Consider the following 24,826-nt stretch of genomic DNA (forward strand, 5'->3'; position numbering starts at 1 on the left):
TTTACGGAGATGAAGATTTTGTTTTTCAGCACGACCTGGCACCTGCTCACAGTGCCAAAACCACTGGTAAATGGTTTACTGACCATGGTATTACTGTGCTCAATTGGCCAATAAAACAATAAAAGACCTGAAATATTTCAGTTGGTGTGCAATGAATCTAAAATTTAACTGACACGTTTAGTTTTTAATTGTTCATTTTAATTTATCCAACTCAGTCACTGTAATCCAGTCCCGGTGGCTTTGGGAATGGCCTCACAGGGCAGCGAAGCATTCTGGGAATTGTAGTCTTTCATCCCCATGGGACAAAAATACATTTTCTGTCTTTTCTCAGTCTAGAAGACACCAAATTCAAAAATAATTTCACATTTCTACTGCATTGATGACCCAGTTTAAATACAGATTCATCTTCCCAGCGCTGAAGTACCCCTTTAAGACGTCTCAGCTCTGTGACCTCTACTGGAAAAAAATGTTCTTACATTACGCTAAATGTTGACTAAACGTTTAGGCTACCTCTCATGGCTACACGGTGCAATCTTTAATATTAATGTTGTCTATTGATTCCTGTCCTGCAGCCTAAAATGACAAGCTCAATTGACCCACTCATTTCATTAAATACTAGCGTTTTACTCTCCCACATGCTGGACTCTTTTTACTTCTAGTGTTTTACTTCAATTGATTACACACTTCCCTTACTCACTTTCCTCCAGATTACACACATAATCCCCATATCAATGATCAATTCAATCTTCAATGACATTGCGGATTATGAACTAAATCTCCTATAATACAACATGTCAGCTAAGCAGATACCCCTTTTCCACCAAGGCAGTTCTGGTGCTAGATGTACCTCAATTGGGTTCTTTGTCTTTCCACACCCAAAGCACCAGCTCCGAGCCAGGAAAAGTGATTCTTAACTAGCACCAAAACATTGCTGGGCTAGAAGTAAGAACTGCTTGCATCAGCTTGATCAACAAGACCAATAAGATCAATAAGACCTGGCTCTAGCCTGTGGAAAGCCAAACCGGTTCTTAAAAGCTCTCAAGTTGAACCAACTTATAACTGACACTAGCACTGGCTCTGAACTAGCACCGGTTCATTCTGGTGGGAAAAGGGTAAGAGATTTCACAAGTAGATTTTGTGTTTAATATAACTCAAGTTATTATAATAGGCTATTGCTGAATTATTTGTCCTAATTTGATATTATAATGAATGGAAGTCAGATCTTCACAGGTTCACTTGAAGGTGGTTAGTGTTCGAACGTCTGGTCAATAAATAATAGCACTTTAACTATGACACTCACATGACATTCTTTAAAAATATCCTTAATTTCTGTAGAGCGGGAGATTTTAATAAAGACCAAAAGACTGAGTTCAGCTTTGAGAATGAAACCAACCTGTTTGTTCCTCAGTTTCTTCATCTTTCACTCTCAATGTTTCTTCAATCTTCACGTCTTCACTCTCCTCTTTCTCAGTTTGTTCATGTTTTACTCTCAATGTTTCTTCAATTTTCATGTCTTCTCTCTCCTCTTTAATAAACTCAATCTTCACATCTTCACTCTCCTCTTTAATAAACGCCATCTTTATGTCCTTGTGGATCTCAGTCGCTTCTCCAGGAGCTTTTCAGTGCGTTTGTCCTGTTTAGGATGAGAATAATTAACAGAAAGAAAGTGAAGCCTCAAAGCTGTAGTTCAGTAGCTCTAACACAACTAATACAATGTAATTGTTATATTAGCCAGTTTAGTTATTAGTGATTTGTAGAAATATAGATAGTAATTGTCAATGGTGCTAAAACAGCCACGAGGAGTAAATGAACCATTAAAATCTGATGCTGCACAAAAACTAACATTGCATCGAAGTCAATGTTATTTCTAATGTCCAAGACTGTGATAAAAGGTCAAATAAATCCAGTCCACAATCACGTTTTGTATTGAAAATAAGTCATTTTGTGTTTTTTCCCCCTCTCCAAATCATTTATGAAAGTGGCAATTAAAGAGTTAAAGTCTTGATTGAAAAAAAAAGGGTTTTTTTGTGTGTGTGTGATCAGGACTGAGGTTGATTAATTGATGTATGCAACAAAATGTAGCAGTTTAATTTAGTGGCTGTTTTCAGCCACGAGGGTAGTGAATTTGAAGGGTGCACAAGGGTTAAAAACTATTTTTTGGATCATTGTCGATGTTATTTCAGATCAGCACATGCAAGGGCGGCACGTTTGCTTCAACGCTTATGTTACTCAGGATTTTATTATGTTACTTTACTCACACAACGCTGATAAATGTCAGATAAAGTCATTCAGTGATACATTTAATACTGCATCATTCATTCTGCTTCACTTCAGTCGTTTTCTATCGCATTAAACAGTTTAAACGCTAAAAATCACAAACCTTTCTCCAGCCGAATCTCAACAGATGCGGGAGCGTGGCGCGGGCTTATGACGTCACACTTGGATGACAAAATAAAAGTCCCGTTCACACTCTGCTGAGTCTAAAATGACAAATTAAAAAATACAAATAAAATTGTTATTTGATTCATCATTCATTCATTCTATATTTTACATTATTGTTTATTTTCTATGTTTGTTTAATCATAGGAGTGTGTGATTGGAAGGGATGTTTATCAGAGAATGTCTTCATTTTAAGGTTTTTAACGTCACAGTACAGTGTTGTGAAATTTGCCATTGTTTGTCCCTTGGTAAATGAACACTTGTTGTCATTGCACTTGGGGGTATTCCAGAAAGCAAGGTTAACTTACACTCACATTTACCATGAACTTTAATTATGTCGCGTTCCAGGCACCCCATAACCCGTGTTTTTTCGATCTTCTCCCGGTGAACGTGCACTGGAACAGCAGTCAAACTTCCCACTCATGAACTCACACTAGATCGATTTACTCCCAATTACGAGTTCTGACGTCACATAGCCCTCGAAACAACAATGGCAGACCCAGATAGCATGTAGTAATCGGCCCGAGCTCGGCTGCCCCGCGGCGCCGGCGGCTCGGACTCGGCGTCGGCGTGTGTTAACCGGGCCGATTCTGGCCCGCAGCTCGCTCTGGCACGTGCAGTTTTGTTACGGCTGAAAAGCACTGGCCCGATTCCTGTTCACCGTAACTGGTCCGATTCTGACAGTAGAGACCTGGGCCACTTCTGGCAATGACTCGGCATGTTCTATTTGCATCTAGCAATAATTAATGAAATAGTTTTAAAAAGTGCTTAATTTCCTGACAGTAGGCTATCTTGTTTTAGCTACTTGTTAAATATTGTGAATTTGTCCAAAACATACTATCTCCTGTAAAACTTAAATTGAAACAATCAGTTCATTTTGCACAGAAGTTTAATATTTATAACAATATAGCAAATCTATTTTGTTGTAATAAATACAGGGCATTCTTTAAGGTATGTGTTTTTTAAACATGCATGCAGCCAGTGATTCGTCACTCACAGCAGTGGGAGGGGTTTCATTGTAACTGCGGTGATCATCGTGGTTTGGACGACAACAAAACAATGGATTATTTAGCAAGACATAGGCTTACGAATATGGTAAGAAAAAATAAGAAATCATCGATGCGCTTTTATTTTCGAGTATTTTATGTAGCAGACACTCTGAAAGGGACAAACTTTATGTGAACAGCACGTGTGGGACTGAAGCTAACCACATGCAGCTGCTAGCTAGCAACTTTCTTGCATGGAAATGTGCAGTGATAGCAGTGCTCATTAATACAAAAAAACCTGTTGTTTTTAAATGTTTTAAAACTATATCGCCTAAGTGATACCAGTTTTCATTAATACCAAAAAAAACAAAAAAATTGCAATATCCATATGCAGATAAACCAGTACACATCGATTTTTTTATTCCAATGACGGCTTTAAAACTATCTCAGTAAGTGCCATATTCTATTCTTACATTATATATTGTGTTATTACCACTTTATTTAATATAAATATTTATTCAATGTATAATAAAGGCCCATAGCATCTAGAGCAATACACGGCAAATTTCAAATCTTGCGTAATGATGACGTATTTCCGTAGTCGATACTGATTGGATGACGGTCACTGAATGGACGATAAGAAGATGCTAAGAGATTAGGTTTCACAACAGTTGAATTCACAACAGAGGCTGTGACAACATTTGACGCTGATTTCAATCGCAAAGGTAAGGCTTTTTACTACTTAATTTGCTCTTTTTACTACTTGATTTACTGTTGATACTAACTTGCTATTTTATATTATTCACAATGTTAAATTGTAATTGCTAACTTCAAGTTATTTTAAGAAAACAATTCAACGATTTGAAGTTAACAAAGTTTACATGCAATTTGACTCAGTTAACACTAAATATGGGTTGTATATTCGATTGAACTACTGTAGAGTGTCTTGCTTTTAAAAAAACATTATTCACAATTAAGTTGTAACTGTTTTTAGTAACGTAAAAATGTTTAGGTCAATATATTTTTAGAAACCATGCTGAACGAATTAGTAACAGTACTAGCTCTGTTAACAACACTAGTAAAGGTGGTAAAAGTTTTTTTTTTTTTTTTTGCTGAGCTAACTTAAAGGTAAAATAGTAGAGTGTTAATCCTGTGGGCCTTGCTATTTTAAAACCTTATTCACAACGATAAATTGTACCTGTTTAATAACAATTATTTCAGTCAGTTTTCTTAAAATAACTTGCCTTAAAAATACTACTAAGCAATTAAAAAGGTCTATACTAATTGGCTCTTTTAACACTAGTAAACAAGGTAAAAGTAGTTCTTATGTAAATATATATATTTTTAATTTTAATGTGTAAAAATGTGTACCTTGAATGCAATGTAAGTCGCTTTGGATTAAAGCGTCTGCCAAATGCATAAATCTAAATCTAATTTGTAACAGTGTTTAGTAACTTAACAGTATTTTAGGACATTATTTGGTTACACTTTCCAAATAAGGTTCATTAGTTAACCGTAGTATTAACTAACCATGAGCAATACATTTGTTACTGTATTTGGTAATCTTTGCTTACTTTGGTTAATAGAAATAGAGCTGATCATCATTTGTTCTTGTTATTTCACAGTGCATTAACTAATGCAGCTTTTGATTTTAATAATGCATTAGTAGATGTTGATATTATTATATTAACTAAGATTAATAAATGCTTTAGAAGTACCGTTTATTATAAATGTACAGTTGAATGTTGACTATGTGTGACTTACTATTTTAAAACATTATTCACAATGGTAAATTGTAATTTTCATTGTATGCCGTACAGACTGTTTTTAATGGGCTCCAAACACTTATCCATATTTATTTAATTATAGTTTTATGTGGCGTCAGTTAACGGTTAATGATTGGTTTATTTAATGGCCCCTGTTAACAGTTCTGAAAAAAAAATGGTAGAACAGATCCTGATTTGTGTATAAAAAGATGTACATTTAAATGTAAAGAAAACAAAAGTACAAGTTCTGGGCAATTAACAGCACATCAGCATGGATCAACACAAAGACAAAATTATAATGTCAATGTTTTAGAATACAAATGTGAATAGTAATGTTTTGTTTGTGTTAATGGTGTTAATGGGCTATTGCAAGCCATGAACTGCTGGGTACTGATCTTTCTTCTGGCTCTTTAAGTGGTGCCCTGTGCTCAAGAGATTATGTTTATATCTGGGGTTTCTTGAAATGTATTTGTGCATTACATTGATTTTAACAAAGCTAAACATTGTTTTTGTGCTTTTGTTTTGACAGACCACGACAAGATCATTGAAGTTGCCAAGCTCTGCACAGAAGTGGCCATTCTGTGTAAGTCATGTCTGAAAACTATGAGTTTTATACTGTGAATTCGAACATTCAAAAAAAGGCAAGGGCAAATGTTGCTCAGATTTTAAGGTCTTTGCAAACTCCTAACTCTAAGGCTAGTGATGACACTGCTTATAATCAACATATTTGTACAAGTAAAAACATAGCCACTAAAGATAAGGACTTTGATAATCATGATGTGGTGGTGTCGGAAGACTCTGGTAATTTAGATGATTATGATGCAGTGATGTCGGAAGACTTTGCAAGTGATTCAGAGAATAGTGATGACTATATGGAGGAAAGTCCTGAGGAAGCTTTTAGAAACACTCTAACTGACTGGGCCATAGACTTCAGAATCACAATGGTTGCATTAACAGCTCTTCTGTTAGTCTTGCGTAGTATGCATCCCAGCCTTCCAAAAGATGCTCGAACATTGCTTAAGACTAACACAATATATAGAATAGAACCAGTAGCAGGAGGTTCTTTCTACTATTTTGGCATTCTTAATACATTGTCTGGTATTCTTGAAAGAATATTGCCCCAGTTACCAAACAGACATACGCTGAGATTGCAGTTGAATTTTGATGGCATTCCGTTGCACAAGAGTTCAAATATGCAACTGTGGCCTATTTTAGGCATATTACAAGGCACAGCCAAAAAGCCTTTTCTAATAGCAATATTTGGTGGCATTTCAAAACCAAAAATATTGGCAGAGTATTTAAAAAGCTTAATTGATGAAGTTAAGGTCCTGCAGTCAGGCTTTATTTTCAGAGGAAAGGAACTACTCCTAAGCATTTGTTCTGTAGTTTGTGATGTCCCTGCTCGTGCATATGTTAAGGGAGTTAAGTCTCATACAGGTTATTCGTCATGTGGTAAATGTGTACAGTCTGGTGTCTACATACAAAAGCGCATGACTTTTCCTGAAACTAATGCTGCCCTAAGAACAAATGAAACATTCCGAAGCATGTGTGATGAAGACCACCACATAACTAGATCTCCATTTACTGAACTAGATATAGACATGGTATCATGTTTCCCTCATGATTATATGCATTTAGTCTGTCTTGGTGTGATGCGAAGGTTATTAGATCTATGGACAAGTGGTCCTCTCAAGACTCGTTTGCCATCACAGAAAGTAGTCAAATTATCTCAGAACTTACTCTCCATTAAGAATTATGTCCCATCAGAATTTGCTCGTAAACCAAGGTCGATTGAAGAAAAAAACAGATGGAAGGCTACTGAACTAAGACAGTTTTTGCTCTACACAGGATCAGTAGTTCTTCATGATGTTGTATGCACTCCTGTTTACAATAACTTTATGCTTCTCTCAGTTGCGATTTCAATTCTTATTGATCCAACCCTGTGTTCTGTAATGTGTGAATATGCAAAGGTATTACTAGTGGCTTTTGTGGAGCACTTCACGAAGCTCTATGGCAAGGAATATGTGGTATATAATGTGCATGGCCTTGTTCACTTAGCTGATGATGTGAAATGCCATGGTCCACTTGACAACATTTCCGCATTTCCATTTGAGAATTATTTAGGGCAGTTAAAAAGATTGGTCCGACGGCCATGTCATCCTGTTGCCCAGATTGTACGCAGGATATCTGAAATATCTAGTGGTGGTTCTAAGATCGACCCTTCCAGAAGTTATGTGCGAAAAGAGCATTGTGATGGTCCTATTTTGCAGTTTGTTAATGGAGAAGTGAGACAGTATAAAGAAATATTTTTCCCTGATTTTTGTCTAAAAATTTCTAAAGGCGATAACTGTGTCCGAATTGGTTCCAATATTGGGTTGGTACAGAACATCTATATTCAGAACAATGATGCTTACATCGTATATGCTGAGTTTGAGTCTGTCCGTAGATTTTATGACTACCCAATTGATTCTTGCAGGCTTGGAGCTTATCTCGTATCTGATCTTTCTAAAGAATTTAAATGTGCCAAAATTGACGGGACACTTAAAAAATATGTCATACTTCCTTTTCAAAACAAGTTTGCCTGTCTACCTTTACTGCATTTAAATTGACATCAACAGCAGTTCAAGTGTGTGGTCTTAGGTTTGAAATGTAGCATAGATATATTTAAACACAATTCAACTAAATCCCACATTCAGGCTCGTGTAGTGTAACATAACAGTATTTTTGAAAATAGACGGATTAATGTGCAATTCTGGGAGTGTTACATACAGGTGAGTGGGCCTGTACAAACCACCTGCGGTAACACACACTCTCTCTGTGAACTAGGCACATAGTGCTACACACACTGTTGTGTACATAATCATACAAAATACTCTTACAAATGTTTGTTTACATGCTCTTTACATGCATAAAATAAATAATCTTGCACTGTTTCCAAGCCAGGTGATTACCTTATAATGTTGCCCTTATAAGGTAATGTGAAAGTATTTGTTTATTTTTATGTAAAAGCATTAGTTAAATTTTATAACAAATTTTTTCTAGATTTTTTTTAATGTATAGGTAAAATGTGTACAATGGAACAAATTGCTCTTTTTTGTTTTGTTTTTTTTTGTTTAAAGATTTCTTGGGAAAATGTTCCATATTGTGGAGTTCATCGAATCATCTGAAGTGGAAGTTGTGCCATCTTCATGGGTGCAGAATGGTACCTGTGCTTGGCCGACTTACAAATCTGTGGCTAAGATCCAGAAGGCTGTAACACTCCATGAATCCCCTAATCATACTTGGTCTGCCTTCAGGGTGCGGATTATTCACAGCACAGGTACTAATATTTTCAAAAAACTGTGATTATTTCATGATTGATACATTTTTGGGGACGTTAACAACCAAGTATGTTTTATAGACACGTATCAGGAAGCTCGGCTCAAACTTCCACAAGCAACTCTGATGTCTGATTTGCAGACAGAGGATGATGATGATGATCGTCCAGCATACACAAAAAGAAAGAACAGGTTTGTTTGCATTAAGCATTTAATTTTACTGCAGGTGTTTTTCATATAAACAGTGTAGTTAACCACAAAGTGAAAAGTCTGTTAGCGACAACAGAATGAGGGAATAGATAATTACAGATTTTTTTATTTTGGGGTAACTGTCTTATATGTAAATTGTACATATATTGTGCTGATGCATTATAATCTGCAAGTTTTGCTATTTAAAGTTGTTTTTTCTTCATGTATACGATTAGGGGAAATAAAAGAAACCACTCTAGTGAGGATGATGAAGAGAATTACTTTGCAAGCAAGAGACTGGAAAAAACAGTCAGGATTGAGGATCACTCAGAAGTTTTTGCAGCACCCCAAATACCTTCACCACCAAGGACTATGGTAGAACCTCTGAGGACTCCATCCAGACACACAGATGGTATTGCAAGTCCTACCACCTCTAGGAATAATTTACGCCCATGTCCCAGTGCAGTTGGAGATGGAGACAGAACATGTTGCAGCTCATCATGTGTTTGTAAGTATGAACTTCATCTTTTTAAAGGCCTAATTTAACTAGGGATTTAAGAGTCAACTGACTACCTACCAAAACACTATACAAAAATATACAAAAACAAGCTTCAAGTATGCTTATTTTTATTTGTTTTTTGCAGCCCTGCTCACTGAAGTTTTAAAAGCACAAGAGGTCATCAAACAACAACTTGCCATCATTCTGAAGAATCAGCAGAAACAGAACAGTGCTCAGTCGCAGAGTGATGAACTTCCAGACATCACCACATTCAACCTCCCTTTGTCAGATTTATCTGATCTGGAAAGGCTTGAAAATCAAATAAAGGATCAGCCAGAACAAATGAAGAAGTTGGTAAGTTAAAGTCCTTGCATTGTTCACACAATTTGTCTTGTCTTGTATATATTATAATCACATTGATACTCAGTTACTGTTGTATAGTTGTTTTGCCTGTAATACTGTTTAATGTTTTTTTTATCTCCTCTTCAAAGGTAACCTATTTAGGAACTATTGGTGGGTTTTCGACTAAAGAAGCTGTGTGGCGTATCCTGGGAAAGCTTTTGACAAACTCCTTGGCAAAAATAATTAACTGGAGTGGTGCAAACCAAAAAGTGGCATTTCGTGCATTGGCCCTCAGGACTATTGTAGTCAGTAAGTTGATTGCTGTATACATCTGTCATGTAAGATTACTTTCATATGAATGTTGATGGTGTATTATATATATATTTTTTACCAACATCTGTTCTTTGTTGCGCAACATAGTATAACTGTATGACTAACTGTTTTTGAATATGTTTTGCTATTTACAGATGCAGTGAGGACAAATGCCCATACCAAGAGCTCCACTGATAAAGAGGTGGAAAGGTATATAACAAGATGGCTACAACTTGCTCCTGACAGAGATGGAGGAAGGAAGGAAAGAGCGAAGTCGAACGTGTTAAATGTTTAGGATGTTTCATATTTTTTCCTTTTTGCACTATTTTTTATATGCTTTTTTTTTATTAAACTTTTTTTAGATTAAACTTTCTTGACAAATAGTTGTTTTAAGATAGTTCTTGATACTTGTGCAGTTTAATTTTTTCCCCCAATATATTCTAGTTTAAATATTTATGTATTTATTTTCAATAGGTGTTTTAAGATGTTTCTTCATACTTGTATAATTTTATATTCGTTATATATATATATTTATATTCAAGTAGCCATTTTAAGATGTTTCTTTGCTTGTGCATTTTTAACAAAACATTTTTATTCAAGTTTCTTTGAACTTGTGCTGTGTTAGTCCCTTTATACCTGTGCACTTTGATTATTTTCTTTGGTTGTGCTTTAAATTGTTTCTTGATAAACGTGCAATTTTCTAAATAAATATAGTTTTTTCATATTTCTGGTCTTTGTTTTTATATCATTTGCAACAATATTCGGATTAATAATGTTTTAAAGTATGTTAGAATTTTCTTTAAAAGTTGTATTTTAGGCTAAACGTTTTGTATCACTATCCATTTGCTGTCATCTCAACACAAAAGTAGTATAAAGGTTATTCAAGAAACATCAATAAAGGTAGACATTTCATAATAACACGGCAAGAATGAATCGGGCCAGCTTTGGCGGGCATTAAGCATTAGTGACGGCCCGATTCCGGCTTGATTGCGGCAGCGTCGGCAGGATAACGGCAGCCGCATCTGGCCCGATTGATTCGGCCCGGAATCGGGCAGTGAGTAAACAGGCATACGGCCCGAGTGCGGCAGACGGAAGCGGGCCGACAGGTAACTATTCGGCAGGCGAGAATCAAACCGGAACTGGCCCGAGTGTATTTTGCTATCTGGGGACCCTATGGATGCGGTGTTTCTAAAAGTTGTACGTAAAAAACCTAATTGTTTAATAAAATAAGGTATTGCTCTAACGTTATTCATCAGCAAACGTTATGCATAGCAGCTATTATTTATCAGCAGCTTTTCTAGCGTTAGCTAGTTTTCAGTCCATTGAGTGCACGAATACATTAATACCAAATACATTTCCAAATATAAAAATAACATTGAATAAAAGGTATAACAGCCTCTCTTGCCTTATGTGCCGTTTTTTTCTCCTCCGTTTCCTTCAAATAAGCGAGGAGTAAGCAATAAAAATGATTGTAAATGAGCATAACCCCGCCCGGTCCGCCATGCTTTGTTACATCTCGCTACTGTAATTCCAGTAGTTTGGCGTGACTTTGCCTGGACCGCTACAAAGTCATGAGTCGTGGTTTGAAGTCGGAACTTACAGGCTCAAAAACCTGCCAGCATAAACCCAAATCTTGCTTACTCGAGGTATGCTGCTTCCGGAAAACGAGTCCGGGAGTAAGTTGGACGCGTGAACATTTTGAATCCATTCGCGTGTGACTAACTACACAACAGATGCGAATTTGCGTCATGGGAGGGCTTCTGCGATGTGGCTCGTCTCATGGAAAAATGGCTGACATGGGCTCTGTTTACACATATTTTTTTGCTAAAATTCTACTGTTAATGTGTGACAAAACGTAGTTTTAATACTTTTTCAGGCGATAATGTAGTTATGTCCTTCAGACATTTGCCACTGGCTCTGATGTGTGTGACTCTGATGTCTTGTGCATATGTAACGGGCGATCTTTGGTCTCATGGATCTATCGTTTGTTCCCTGGCAAATCGAGGCTGAGTGCAAAGTGAAGTTTCATTACATTTTTATTTTTAGTCTATTTAACTTTACGTTACCTGTAGCCTACTAGCACTAACTTTGAATGATTGACTGAATTGTTTGCTTTATTATAGCTTATTATACTTTTACTTTTGTATTATTGATCACATATAAATGCATTTAACATGCATAACTTGCATTTAACAAAAAAAGACTGAATTGTTTCATGTAATTTTATGTTATCAGAGCGATAATAATATGCACACTTGTCTGAACCAGATATTAATATATGATTCATATAAACCAGACTTTCTCCTCATTGTTGTCACTACTAGAGCAAGCTCCTGATTGGGTAATGCGGCGCGAATATCCGCCAAAGTTTAGATTTTTCAACTTGAGCGATTTGCATGTTTTGCACGAATCACACGTTCAAAATCCTCAATTTGCGTGATTGGCGCCACGCGAAACACACCACAGAATACCAATTCGCGTCTCTGCATTGACGTAACATGTAAATCACGCGAATCGTGTCAGGTGTGAAGGCAGCATAAGAAGAAGCATGCCATACTTCCTCTTCTTCTTTTGTTTAATGGTGATTAACATAACCTATATGTTGTGCAATAATTTTTTCAATGTTTTCTTTTAATAAGTACTCTTTATTCACTGAGAATAAGGATAATATTGTTTGTTTGATGCTAATTAAGTGAAAACAGATCCATGTGTAAAATGAAAATAAAAATATTTGAATTGCATTAACATTTAACTTGTTTTTAATTTATTTTTTATTATAATTCTTTAGAATTAATATAGAATATTGTATATTTACACTACCATTCAAATGTTTGGTTCAGTACAATTCCTTTAAAAAAAAATTGAAAATTTTAGAAAATGATAGTTTCATTCAGCGAGGATTCCTTAAATTGATTCAACAATAAATGTATTTAAAGCTGCAAGCAGTGATGAAAGGGACCTTGCACATGGGACCAACGCCACCCGGTGGCCTCAGGGAAAACAGTGAATATTGGGCTGATCAATATAGGAGAAATATGGCAAAGTCACTACAATGTGCCACATTTCCTGCTGCCAGAAGGTGGTGCTTTGACTATAACTGAATATTGGCATGTAGATGTCTTCATCCAGGGCTATTATTAAACATGTGAAGTTTGGACCAGATTGGACGTTGCATGTCCGAGTTACAACAACTTCCTGTGTCATGGCGAAACATCAGACTTTGTGAGGACACGCCCTTCATGGAAAACTTAAGGTCTTCCAAATTGAACATCACCAATATCAGGAAATGGCAACATTTGCAACAATTTGGCAAAGATAATTCTAAATATCTGACTTCCTGTTGTGTTTCAGATTTCGTACCAAGAGACTTTTTTGTAGGTATTGGACTGTTGTTACATGTGTATACAGAATTTTCATTCCAGTACATGAAACGTAGCGGGTGGGGGCACTTTGGTGAAATTTTGTAGGTGGTGATATCAACCCATAGCCTAGAAATCTAGACGCACCCTAGCTGCAGCAAATCTAATCTGCCGCGAGTGTCGTCTAGCAACTTCCAATACAGTTCTGAGCTGTAAAAACCAAACTCTGGTCAGGCCAATCAGATCATGTATAGAGTCGGTGGGCAGGGCTTAACATAATGACACCAGAGTTGCGCTTGCGTGCTACTAGTAAACACAGAAGCTGGCGAACGGCGGTCTTTCGAATCAGCTTTGACTGCGACTCTGGAAGACTTGGAGTTAGGCTTTTCTCTGAGAAAAGAACAAAAAACGGCACTGAAGTCATTCTTAAAAAGGGAAGATGTGATCTGAGTTTAGCCGACCGGATACGGCGAATGATTAATCTATCAACGAGCTCCCCTTCACGTTGCTCTGGTTGGTGTAGCGCTATCCTATCGCGTGCAGAGGGAGTTTAAAAGACAACCGTTTATCCGCCCCTCGGATTGAGCTGTCAATGGTGAGTTTCCAGACCAAACATCTTGATGTGGGTCTGGCTTGTCAGGCTAACTGATTGACAGAGTGAGCATAAGAAAGTGAGGGGGAGGGGAAGGACAGCCAGAGTCAGATTTTGAAAAAAAATACAATCTAAACAATGGGAAGAAAGTTGTTTTTATTTCATTGTCTGAAAACATTGTTTTGCAATAACATCAATAGTTTCATCTTCAAAACAGTGTTCTCAAGGACATATCCAACCTGGTTCATAAAAAAGGCTATACTCCCACCTTCTCATTGGCTCTCTTTTTTTGTCCTCAAACACAATAATCTGCTTTTCATTATGTTACACACACTCCAATGTTTTTTTTATTGTTAGTAATATTTTTTATAGAAGTAAATTGTGAATAATAAATTTTTGTGTCAAGAATTAATCTCCAAATCGGAATGTTGAAGAAAACCAACATATTGATGTAAAATATAGTACATTAATCTAAAAAAAAATCAGTGGCAATAAGCAAACATACAATCCTAATTTAGTTTAAATCAAACAATGATTTTATACTAAACAAGACTTCCTGTTTACCTTGTTGCCATCACTTTAATCGCTCACCATGGCAACACTGTTTGAGATATCCGATATCCGTTCACAATTTAGCATCTTCAGTGTCTTTGTTTCATGTTGACCGAGTTGACTTTAGTATTTACCTTAAAGGGGGGGTGAAACACTCAGTTTCAGTCAATCTCATGTCAATCTTGAGTACCTATAGAGTAGTATTGCATCCCTTCATATCTCCGAAAAGTCTTTAGTTTTATTATATTTATAAAAGAAATATGGGCTGTACCGAGTCTTTCCGGAAAAAACCGAGCGCCTAGAGGCGTATCGTGTGGGCGGAGCTAAAGAATGCCGAATGTGCACAAAGCGGTGATGTCCTCAAAGCGTGGAGAAACCCATCTATCTCAGCTAATACAGATAATGATCCACAATCAAATCTGAGGCTGAAATAAATTGAACAGGAGAAACGGCAACATCAGGATGTCCGTCTCTGTGGTATGTACTGTATTTAGGGGCCTTTGTGTGCAGTTTATGAGGACATGATTCGGTTTATGGACTATTGTATGTGACTAGACCTTAGAGGTAGCAAGCAAAACGGTTTTGCACGTCAGAGTCAGAATAGTGTAACGTTATACAGAACAACAATGGAGTAACCGTTAGCGCATTTGAATGACGAAGCACGCGATCGTATCGTTTACTGATGTTTACTCACGCGACGGTAGCCAATAGCAGAGACATTTGAAGTTGATTTACTCACCGGCTGCTTCCAAAGCAGGACCGCTCTGTCAAAAACACACTTCTTTGGTATGATTTGGTCATACATAGTCCTGTGACAGCAGTGACCGTGGAAATCCACTTTGCGACGCGACTGAAGCGATGCCTTGAAGCTTCCCGTAATTTCTGCGTTCAAATCGGTTCAAATGCAGCGCTGCCTTCCCGGAATGCTGTGCTGAAGCGTTGAAGTCGTTCGACGTCACCCATAGGAATAAAGAGAAGCGCGGCGCGAGACATAAGTGTTCACGGACGACTGGATCTGCACCTGAGAGACTGTTTACAGCGTGCATTTCCTCTCTCTCCCTCTAGTCACGCGCGCGCGCACCCTACCGGGAGAAGAGCCCGTACAGCCCATACAAGGACCTTCCGCTCTATTTAACGTCAAGTAGACCCATACTCGAAAAAAACTCTACGAAACTTGTGAGAAACCGGAAGGAGTATTTTTAACACAGAAATACTCCATCAAACGTCCAACATTAGTTTTTGAAACTTTGTCTATGTTTAGGATGGGAATCCAAGTCTTTAAAGGTGTAAAAAGCTCAGTATGCATGAAACAGCATTTCACCCCCCCTTTAAGGTCTTTTTATATTTGTATTAACTAGGGGTGTAACGATTCTTTTAACAACGATTCCATTCATATCACGATTTGAGGTTGTCGATACAATTTAAGGAGGATATTGGTTCATTTAAAATCAAATGAAATCAATTCAGTAACTTTTTAGCCAAAAATTTAAATCAGTGTGACTGTTTTTTTTCAACCAAATCGTTGTTAAAACGAATCGTTACACGCCTAGTTTCAGATCATATCGTTCTTAATGAACCAATATCGTCCTTGTAAATGTAAAAGATTTACATTTTTTTTTTTTAAAATTCAAACCCAGAATAAGATTATTCAGTTTATTATCCTTTAATGCAGAGCACTACCTTTCTCAAGGATGTATCCAACCTTGTTTAAAAATAGCACAATTCTGCTCATTTTGTAGATTGAAGGGAAGGGCAGAGAGAGAGAGAAAGAGAGAGAGAGAGAGAGAGAGAAATAAAATCAATATTTTGATTTGAAAAATAGTATGTTCATTTTAAATTCATCCAGGTTAAATCACCGAACATACAATCTTAATTTAATTTAAATCAAACAATGATTTTACAAGATATGAGACAATTTCTGTTTCCTTTTTTTGTCCTTATTTAGTCCCTCGCCATGGAGATTGAATGAATCGCCTACATGGAGAACGTAAAAACTCAGAGCCTGATTTATCACACAATCCACATTCAAACCAATTATCGGACTTCCTGTTAGTCGAAGCTAAAGACTGTAAATTAGAAAGTAATCTATGGTATTATTTTCCTGTCAGATGTCGAGAGTGCATTATTGTAGCGCAAAAGTACATTTATATCATGTGTGAGCACAAATCTCTCAGCTTATATTATTTCATATTGAATCTAATACCAGACACAAATTATTTGCAACTGTAAGTGCCTTTGGACTGTAAGTGTATGTTAGAGTGGTACAAGATATGTATGAGAGCGGTAGGATGGGGTAAGATGTGCCGTAAGTGACAGAAGTATGTTAGAGTGGTGCAGGATATGTATGAGAGCAGTAGGACAGTGGTAAGGTGTGCCGTAGGTGAGATAGAGGACTTCACGGTGAAGGTGGGACTGCATCAAGGATCGGCTCTGAGCCCCTTCTTGTTTGCGGTGGTGATGGACAGGCTGAAAGGTGAGGTCAGAAAGGAATCTCCATGGACTATGATGTTTGTGGATGACATCGTGATCTGTGGTGAGAGCAGGGAGCAGGTGGAGGAAAGTCTAGAGAGGTGGAGGTTTGCTCTGGAGAAAAGAGGAATGAAGGATAGTCGCAGCAAGACAGAATACATGTGTGTGAATGAGAGGGAACCAAGTGGAACAGTGAGGTTACAGAAGAGGTAAATGAGGTGCAGGGTTTTAAGTACTTAGGGTCAACAGTCCAGAGCAATGGGGAGTGTGGAAAAGTGGTGAAGAAGCGTGTGCAGGCAGGTTGGAATGGGTGGAGAAAAGTGTCAGGTCTGTTGTGTGATAAAAGTACTAGCAAGAATGAAAGGAAATAGAGGTGTAACGATTCGTTTTAACAACGATTCGATTCGGTTGAAATAAAACTTTCACACTGATTTAAATTTTTGGCTTAAAAGTTACTGAATTGATTTCAAGTCACTGAATCGTTTCGGATCATATCGCTCTAAATGAACCAATATCGTCCTTAAATCGTATCGACAACCTCAAATCGTGATACGAATCGAAGTTAAACGAATCGTTACACCCCTTATGTTGGCCAATCAGAAGCCTAACAAGAAGTTATTACCAGTTCCGGTAAGAACAAACATGGCACACAGAGGAAAGGGGGAGTCATATGTTTGGAGTGATGATGAAGTTCAATTGTTCCTTACTGTCGCACTTGAATACAAAGTTAGCAAAACTCAGGAAAACGTAGACTGGGAGTCTTGCCAGTCCGAGTACGCCGACATCCTAGCGCTGTTCCTAGAGCAGTACCCTTCTGAGATTTCCCTAGAGTTTCCTCATCGTAAAGAGGATATAACCAGGACCATCATCACCAACAAGGCGATACGGGGTAGAGGTTAGATCGGGCTCAAAAAATCAAGCCCGACCCTACCCGAGCCCGTGCACGTTGTGTCCGAGCCCGGACCGGCCCGACACATTAACTGTAATTATGAGCCCGAGCCCGATTTAAACCCGACCATTGTTCAATACGTGGGCGTTTTGACGAGAACGAGCCTGTAATGAGCAAAGCGCAGCGACGCGGACTGGTGAGGCTCATGATAAAACTACATTTAGTTTTCAGTTTTCTCCACAGCGACTGTACAGCCGAATAACATTTTGTTGCAATATTTTCATGTTTAACACTTTGAAGCTGCTTTGAAACAATCATCATTGTAAAATATAAAATACGCTATAGACTATAAATAAAGCTGACCGACTCCGCTCAATAATCCGCAGACGCACGCTCATGATCCGCTCACCGGTAAACTGATGTCTGCTCAAATCCAGCTCAGACATTTATCTGTAGCTTACTTTGTTGTTGCCATTAAACAATGTGTTTTTTCCTTCATATTTATGTTTAAATATTATAATATTATTTTTACATTTCATCTGATTACGATGAGTGAAAAGATGCGAGTGGGTCAGAAATGATTTTGGTGGTTATATTTAGTTTAATATTAAGTTTTGTTTTGTAGAAAGCATTTATTTCGTTTTGTTTAAATTGTATCTTAATTTTAAAAAAGGTTTCTTGGGCCAATTGCCTGGATTTAATAAATAAAAAGCAAATAGCAGACTATAATCGCGAGGTGAAGTCGTGGGAGTGATTGCTTTCATTTCATCTCATGAACTGGAGCGCGCGTCTCATAAATAAACCCAAACTCAGCAGGCTATACTTGCCTCACAGACATGAGAAATATGCATATAGAAAGCTTGAAATGACCACTTTTAAACGAAACGATTCGAAGATATTTAATTAAGCAAAGTGCAGTGTTCACGCGAGCAGCTCTTGACACAGAGCGTTTCTGTTTATAATGCTGCGCTCCATCACTGCTCAAGCTGTGAGTTTAACACGCATTTTTAAACTAATCCTGACTTTGTAGCCTACACATTTGTTTCTTAGTTGTTGTATTAGTTCTTACTTTGCTAAATATACATATAATTTCTGATTATAGCATAGCTTTCTGCCCACCCAATTAGACTAGTAAAGTAGGCTAATGATTAAAAAAACAAACGCTTGATCACGGGCCCGGCCATACCCGACCCGAGGATAGTGCAGGGAAATCCCAGCCCGACCCGGCCCGCGGGTCGGTTCGGGTCAGGTTCGGGCTCGGGTAGAGAATCTAAACTCTAATACGGGGTAAATACAGGCAAGCGGTGGATTCCGGTCGGAAAAGCGGCCATGGCAGAGTGGTTCTACTTTATTTTGAACTATGTGAGCAGATATGGGGTGGTTCTCCTGCAACATTGGACATTGTAACATTTTTTGTTTTAGTAATAGGTTATTTTATTAGATTTTTAAGAAACACCCCTGGATTTTAACACTTGTTTCACCAGCTATTTGAATAACGTAAAGAACCTGCCTGCTCCAGGAAGCCCACAGCTCCTAAAGAAGAGGAGAAGAAAGGAAAATTAATAAATTAAACAACAATCAATTTACTAAATCAAATATACCCAAAATAAAGGAAGCAACAATTTACAATACACTCAGAATAAACCAAGTATAAATACTGAAAAGTCACATTGAAGAAAGAAAACAACTAATGCATGTAAATTCACAAGAAATAAATCACCAAACAGAGCAAACTGTGTGTACCTTCAGACTGTTGCAGTTAAACTCAGAATCAAACTCATACAAATAAGTCTACAAAGAAAACAAAGGATATTAACAGTAACATAAATACATAAAACTTCCAGCCCACTTGGTGTTATATTTGACAACGATGTAACCAGACGCCAAAAGCAGCAGTGCGGCTCGAAGAGTGAGAGGTGAAGAGTAAGATTGTTGAGAGGAAGCATCGAGAAACCTGCTCAACGTCCAAAAAAAGACCTTGGACACATTAAACTGTAAAATTACAAACAATTAAAAAATATTTACCAACCCCATGAAGCAATGATTTTATCCAGCAGTTCACCTACTCGATGATCCGGTGAAGTAATACTTTGACGGCATCTACAAAAGCACTCAATATCCTTGTTACACAGTAACGGCCAATGTTACGGATAAACTGGGGATCATGTTATCTGGGGACGGGTGCGTGCACGCAGCTAGTTTTACCTGGATTTACTGTCACGGTTCATGGATTCCCTGTCTCACTCTTGGGTGCGTGTTGAATGTAGGTGAGGGCGGAGCCTGGGATTGGCTCATCACGCACCTGTGGCTGATCACCTGCACCAGCTGCAACTCATCACCTTCACACTATTTAGTCTCTCTGTTTCTCTCTTGTCTTTGTCAGAGCGTTGTTGGATGTTTCCCCTTGTGTCTCCGTGTTGGTTATCGTTTCCCCCTTCCGTGAAACGCTGGATCCCTTCCCGGATTACCTCTACCGATCTCCCGAGTCACAGCTGCTCACAGCCTGCCCGTGTCACCAACAGAGCCTCTCTCACTGCTCCGTCTTACCCGGACTTCTTCAGTGTTCTGAGTTTTGACTTCTGTGACACTATCTGTCTTATTAAACTGAGTTACTTGCAATTGAATCCTGCCTCTGTGAATCCGTTACAGAACGCTCTGACCAACCATGGATTCAGCAAGTATCAACGCCCTACTGACCAGCAGCAACGAGAGACTGGACCAGCAGGAGGCGAACTTAACTGCCACAGAACAGGCAGTACACACCTTGGTGGCACGGGTGGCCGAGCTGACCCAACAGATGCAACAACTCGTCGGTCCCACTGTGCCCGACCCACCGCCGATTCCCCACACACCATCTACATCGCGGCAACCGGAACCACGTCTGCCTACCCCTGAGAGTTATGCCGGTGAGAGCAATTATTGCAGAGCCTTCCTTACCAAGTGTTCCTTGTTTTTCGCTCTTCAACCGCAGACTTTCAACACAGAAAGATCCAAGGTGGCATTCATCCTCACCCTGCTCTCCGGACGAGCCGCACTTTGGGGAACGGCGGTGTGGGAGAATCAACATCCTTGCTGCTCCTCGTTCCAGACGCTGGCGGCAGAGATGAGAAGGGTGTTTGACCGAGCGGTGACCGGAAGAGAAGCGGCACGTCAACTCGCAGAGCTCCGTCAAGGTAACCGCTCGGTCTCGGACTATTCCATCGAGTTCCGCACCCTGGCCGCCGAGTGCAAGTGGAACGAGGAGGCACAGTGGGACATGTTCCTGCATGGGCTGGCTGACCGCATCCAGAAGGAGATATTCACCATCGACCTTCCGGAGAGGATTGACGGTCTCATTGACCTTGCGTTGAGGGTGGACGCTCGTCTGAGTCGGCTGAGGTCCAGGATGGAGCCTCAGCCTGGGAGTGTCGAATGCCCTCAGGCCAGCGCTACGGATGCGGTCAGCTACACCTTCGACCCGGAGCCCATGCAGGTGGGTCGAGCTCGGCTCTCCCGGGAGGAGAAGGCAAGACGGAGATCCCGTGGTCTTTGCCTGTACTGCGGCGGGAACGGACACCTGCTAGACTCCTGCCCGGTAAAAGACCACGCCCGGCGGTAAGAGGAAGGCTACTGTCGGGCGGGATCTCCGTGGAAAAGACCTCATCCTCCACTCTCCTCCCGGTGAGATTGCTGTGGGCAGCTCAGGATTATTCCAGCCTCGCCCTCCTCGACTCGGGAGCGGAAGGTAACTTCATTGACTCTGCCCTCGCTCATAAACTCAACATACCCATCATTGCACTCAAAAACACCATTTCTGTCAACGCACTCAACGGACAAGTTCTCCCTGACATTTCATTCACCACTGAACCACTTACACTGATCACTTCCGGCAACCACACTGAACGCATTTCATTTTTCATCCTGGACTCCCCTTTGGCTCCCGTTGTCCTCGGTCACCCTTGGCTGGAGTTACACAATCCAAGGGTTGACTGGGGACAAAACTCTGTGTCTGCGTGGAGTGATAGATGTTATGAGTCTTGTTTGGTGTCTGCTTGTTCGTCTGTTTCTCGTTCTGTTTTTCAGAGTGAGACGGTGAATCTGTCTAACGTGCCTCCGGAGTACCTCGACCTGAAGGAAGTGTTCAGTAAGTCCCGAGCTGCTTCTCTTCCTCCGCATCGTCCCTATGACTGTGCTATAGATTTACTCCCAGGTAAGTCTCCGCCTAAGGGCAAACTATACTCTCTTTCCATTCCAGAGAGGGAGGCCATGGAGAAATATATTTCTGATTCTCTAGCCTCCAAATTCATCCGCCCTTCCTCTTCTCCAGCGGGGGCGGGGTTCTTCTTCGTGGGGAAGAAGGATGGTTCTCTGCGACCTTGCATTGATTACCGAGGGCTGAATAACATCACGGTAAAGAATACCTATCCTTTGCCGTTGATGTCTTCAGCTTTCGAGAGGTTACAGGGAGCATCCGTCTTCACGAAGTTGGACTTACGTAACGCTTATCATTTGGTTCGCATCAGGGAGGGGGATGAATGGAAAACCGCATTTAACACCCCCAGGGGGCATTTTGAATATTTGGTCATGCCTTTCGGCCTTTCCAACTCCCCAGCGGTTTTCCAGGCACTCGTCAATGATGTGTTGAGAGACATGGTCGACCAATTCATATATGTCTACCTGGATGACATTTTGATTTTTTCTTCGTCTCTCCAGGAACATGTTCGACACGTCAGACGAGTGCTTCAGAGGTTGCTAGAGAATGGGCTTTTTGTCAAGGCGGAGAAATGCGCTTTTCATGCACAGTCTGTTCCTTTTTTAGGGTACATCGTGTCATCGGAGGGAATGCGCATGGATCCCGACAAGGTTAAGGCTGTGATGGATTGGCCAAGTCCAGATTCCCGTAAGGCCCTACAGAGGTTTCTGGGGTTCGCCAATTTCTATCGGCGTTTTATTCGCAATTTCAGCCAACTAGCCGCACCTCTGACTGCCTTGACCTCTCCCCGAACGACGTTCAGGTGGTCCGATACAGCCGAGGCTGTATTCGCCAAACTCAAAAGCCGCTTTGTTTCGGCTCCCATCTTAGTCGCCCCTGATTCCACACGTCAGTTCGTGGTAGAGGTCGACGCGTCAGAGGTGGGGGTAGGAGCGGTTCTTTCACAGCGCTCTCCCTCAGATGACAAGATGCACCCGTGCGCGTTTTTCTCCCATCGTCTTTCTCCTGCCGAACGCAATTATGACATTGGTAACAGAGAGTTGTTGGCCGTCAAGTTAGCGTTGGAGGAGTGGCGTCATTGGCTTGAAGGGTCGGGGGTACCTTTTATTGTATGGACGGATCATAAGAACCTTGAATATATTAGATCTGCTAAAAGACTCAACTCCAGGCAGGCTCGGTGGGCACTTTTTTTCGGACGTTTTGACTTTGTTCTCTCGTACCGCCCCGGGTCTAAAAACATCAAACCCGACTCTTTATCTCGTATTTTTGATGCTTCCGAACGCCCGGTTACTCCCGAGTGTATTTTGCCAGAGAAGATAGTTATCTCTACACTCACATGGGAGATCGAATCGAAGGTCAAAGTGGCCTTAGAAGGGGTAACGCCCCCGCCCGGCGGCCCACCAAGTTGTTTGTTCGTTCCGGAGGGGTTAAGATCCGAGGTCCTCAAATGGGGTCACTGCTCCAACATTGCTTGTCATCCAGGGGTAAACCGCACTTGCAGTTTAATAAAGCAACGATTTTGGTGGCCACTTATGGCTCGCGACATTCGCAGTTTTGTTTTGGCTTGCTCGGTCTGTGCGGTTGGTAAGACATCTAACCAACCTCCCCATGGGTTACTTCAGCCGTTGTCTGTTCCTTCGAGACCCTGGTCCCACATCGCTCTAGATTTTGTTACCGCCCTCCCGCCCTCCCAGGGCAAGACGGTCGTTTTGACCGTCGTGGACCGATTCTCGAAGGCAGCACATTTCATTCCCTTGCCCAAATTACCCTCAGCCAAGGAGACAGCGGTATCTGTAGTAGACCACGTCTTTCGGTTACATGGCCTCCCGATGGACGTGGTCTCCGACAGAGGTTCCCAATTTGTGTCCAAATTTTGGCAGGAGTTTTGTAAATTACTAGGAGCCACGGTTAGTCTGTCTTCGGGTTATCACCCCCAAAGCAACGGTCAGACCGAGAGAGCCAATCAGGATCTGGAAAGAGTGTTGCGATGTTTGGTATCCAAGAATCCTTCATCCTGGAGCCAGCAACTCTCTATGGTTGAGTACGCTCATAACTCGTTACCAGTGTCATCTACGGGCCTTTCGCCATTTGAGTGTAGTGTAGGTTACCAGCCACCTATTTTTCCTAGTCTGGATTCCGAGGTCGCGGTCCCCTCTGTTCACGCCTTTATCCAGAGGTGTCATCGCACATGGACCAGAGCCCGTGAGACTCTGCTCCAGGTGGGAGCGCGCACCAAGGCTAAAGCCGATCGCCACCGGTCTAAGCCTCCCGTTTACGTCGTCGGTCAAAAAGTGTGGCTTTCTACCAAGAACATTCCTCTCCGCTCCGTATCTAATAAACTTGCTCCCAAATTTATCGGCCCGTTCACTGTCACCAAGATCATTAGTCCGGTGACAGTCCGCCTCAAACTCCCTCCGGCGTACAGGAGGATTCATCCCGCCTTCCATGTATCCAAAATCAAACCTGTTTTTCACTCCCACCTTAATCCGCCAGTCCCGGTTCCCCCACCGCCGCGACTCGTAGATGGGGAACCAACTTATTCGGTTAATCGCATTCTGGATTCTAGACGGAGGGGACGCGGTTTCCAGTACTTGGTGGACTGGGAAGGTTACGGTCCGGAGGAGAGAAGTTGGGTTCCTGCTAGGGACATTCTGGATCACTCCCTTATTGATGATTACAATCAACAGGTAAGGTCGGCTGGGAGCGTCAGGGGACGCTCCTAGGGGGAGGGGTACTGTCACGGTTCATGGATTCCCTGTCTCACTCTTGGGTGCGTGTTGAATGTAGGTGAGGGCGGAGCCTGGGATTGGCTCATCACGCACCTGTGGCTGATCACCTGCACCAGCTGCAACTCATCACCTTCACACTATTTAGTCTCTCTGTTTCTCTCTTGTCTTTGTCAGAGCGTTGTTGGATGTTTCCC

General features: G+C 40.5%; 2 protein-coding genes across 3 annotated transcripts in view; one reads left to right on the forward strand and one right to left on the reverse strand.

Moving 5' to 3' along the window:
• Positions 1-247: 247 nt before the first annotated feature.
• Positions 248-24,826, reverse strand: part of LOC137047870 (oocyte zinc finger protein XlCOF6-like) — a 56,207-nt gene continuing 31,628 nt past the window's right edge. The window contains exons 2-4 of the transcript XR_010899278.1: positions 19,218-19,244; positions 2,381-2,480; positions 248-1,633 (exon numbers count right to left, since the gene is read on the reverse strand). The gene's annotated coding sequence lies outside the window, so the exon portion shown is untranslated. The remainder of the gene's footprint in view (positions 1,634-2,380; positions 2,481-19,217; positions 19,245-24,826) is intronic.
• LOC137047921 (uncharacterized) lies at positions 4,057-10,766 on the forward strand. 2 transcript variants are annotated; one of them, XM_067425858.1, is made up of 8 exons: positions 4,057-4,150; positions 5,721-5,774; positions 8,311-8,510; positions 8,592-8,700; positions 8,934-9,205; positions 9,342-9,550; positions 9,688-9,847; positions 10,006-10,766. In XM_067425858.1, the coding sequence occupies exons 3-8, from the start codon at positions 8,324-8,326 to the stop codon at positions 10,143-10,145; spliced, it is 1,077 nt and encodes a 358-aa protein (XP_067281959.1). In that variant the 5' UTR covers positions 4,057-4,150; positions 5,721-5,774; positions 8,311-8,323; the 3' UTR covers positions 10,146-10,766. The 2 variants fall into 2 exon arrangements, with proteins under 2 accessions (XP_067281959.1, XP_067281966.1); XM_067425865.1 differs by lacking the exon at positions 4,057-4,150 and having other exon boundaries at positions 4,667-5,774.

The sequence above is a fragment of the Pseudorasbora parva genome, chromosome 2 (assembly GCF_024679245.1).
Source record: "Pseudorasbora parva isolate DD20220531a chromosome 2, ASM2467924v1, whole genome shotgun sequence".
Taxonomy (NCBI): Eukaryota; Metazoa; Chordata; class Actinopteri; order Cypriniformes; family Gobionidae; genus Pseudorasbora; species Pseudorasbora parva.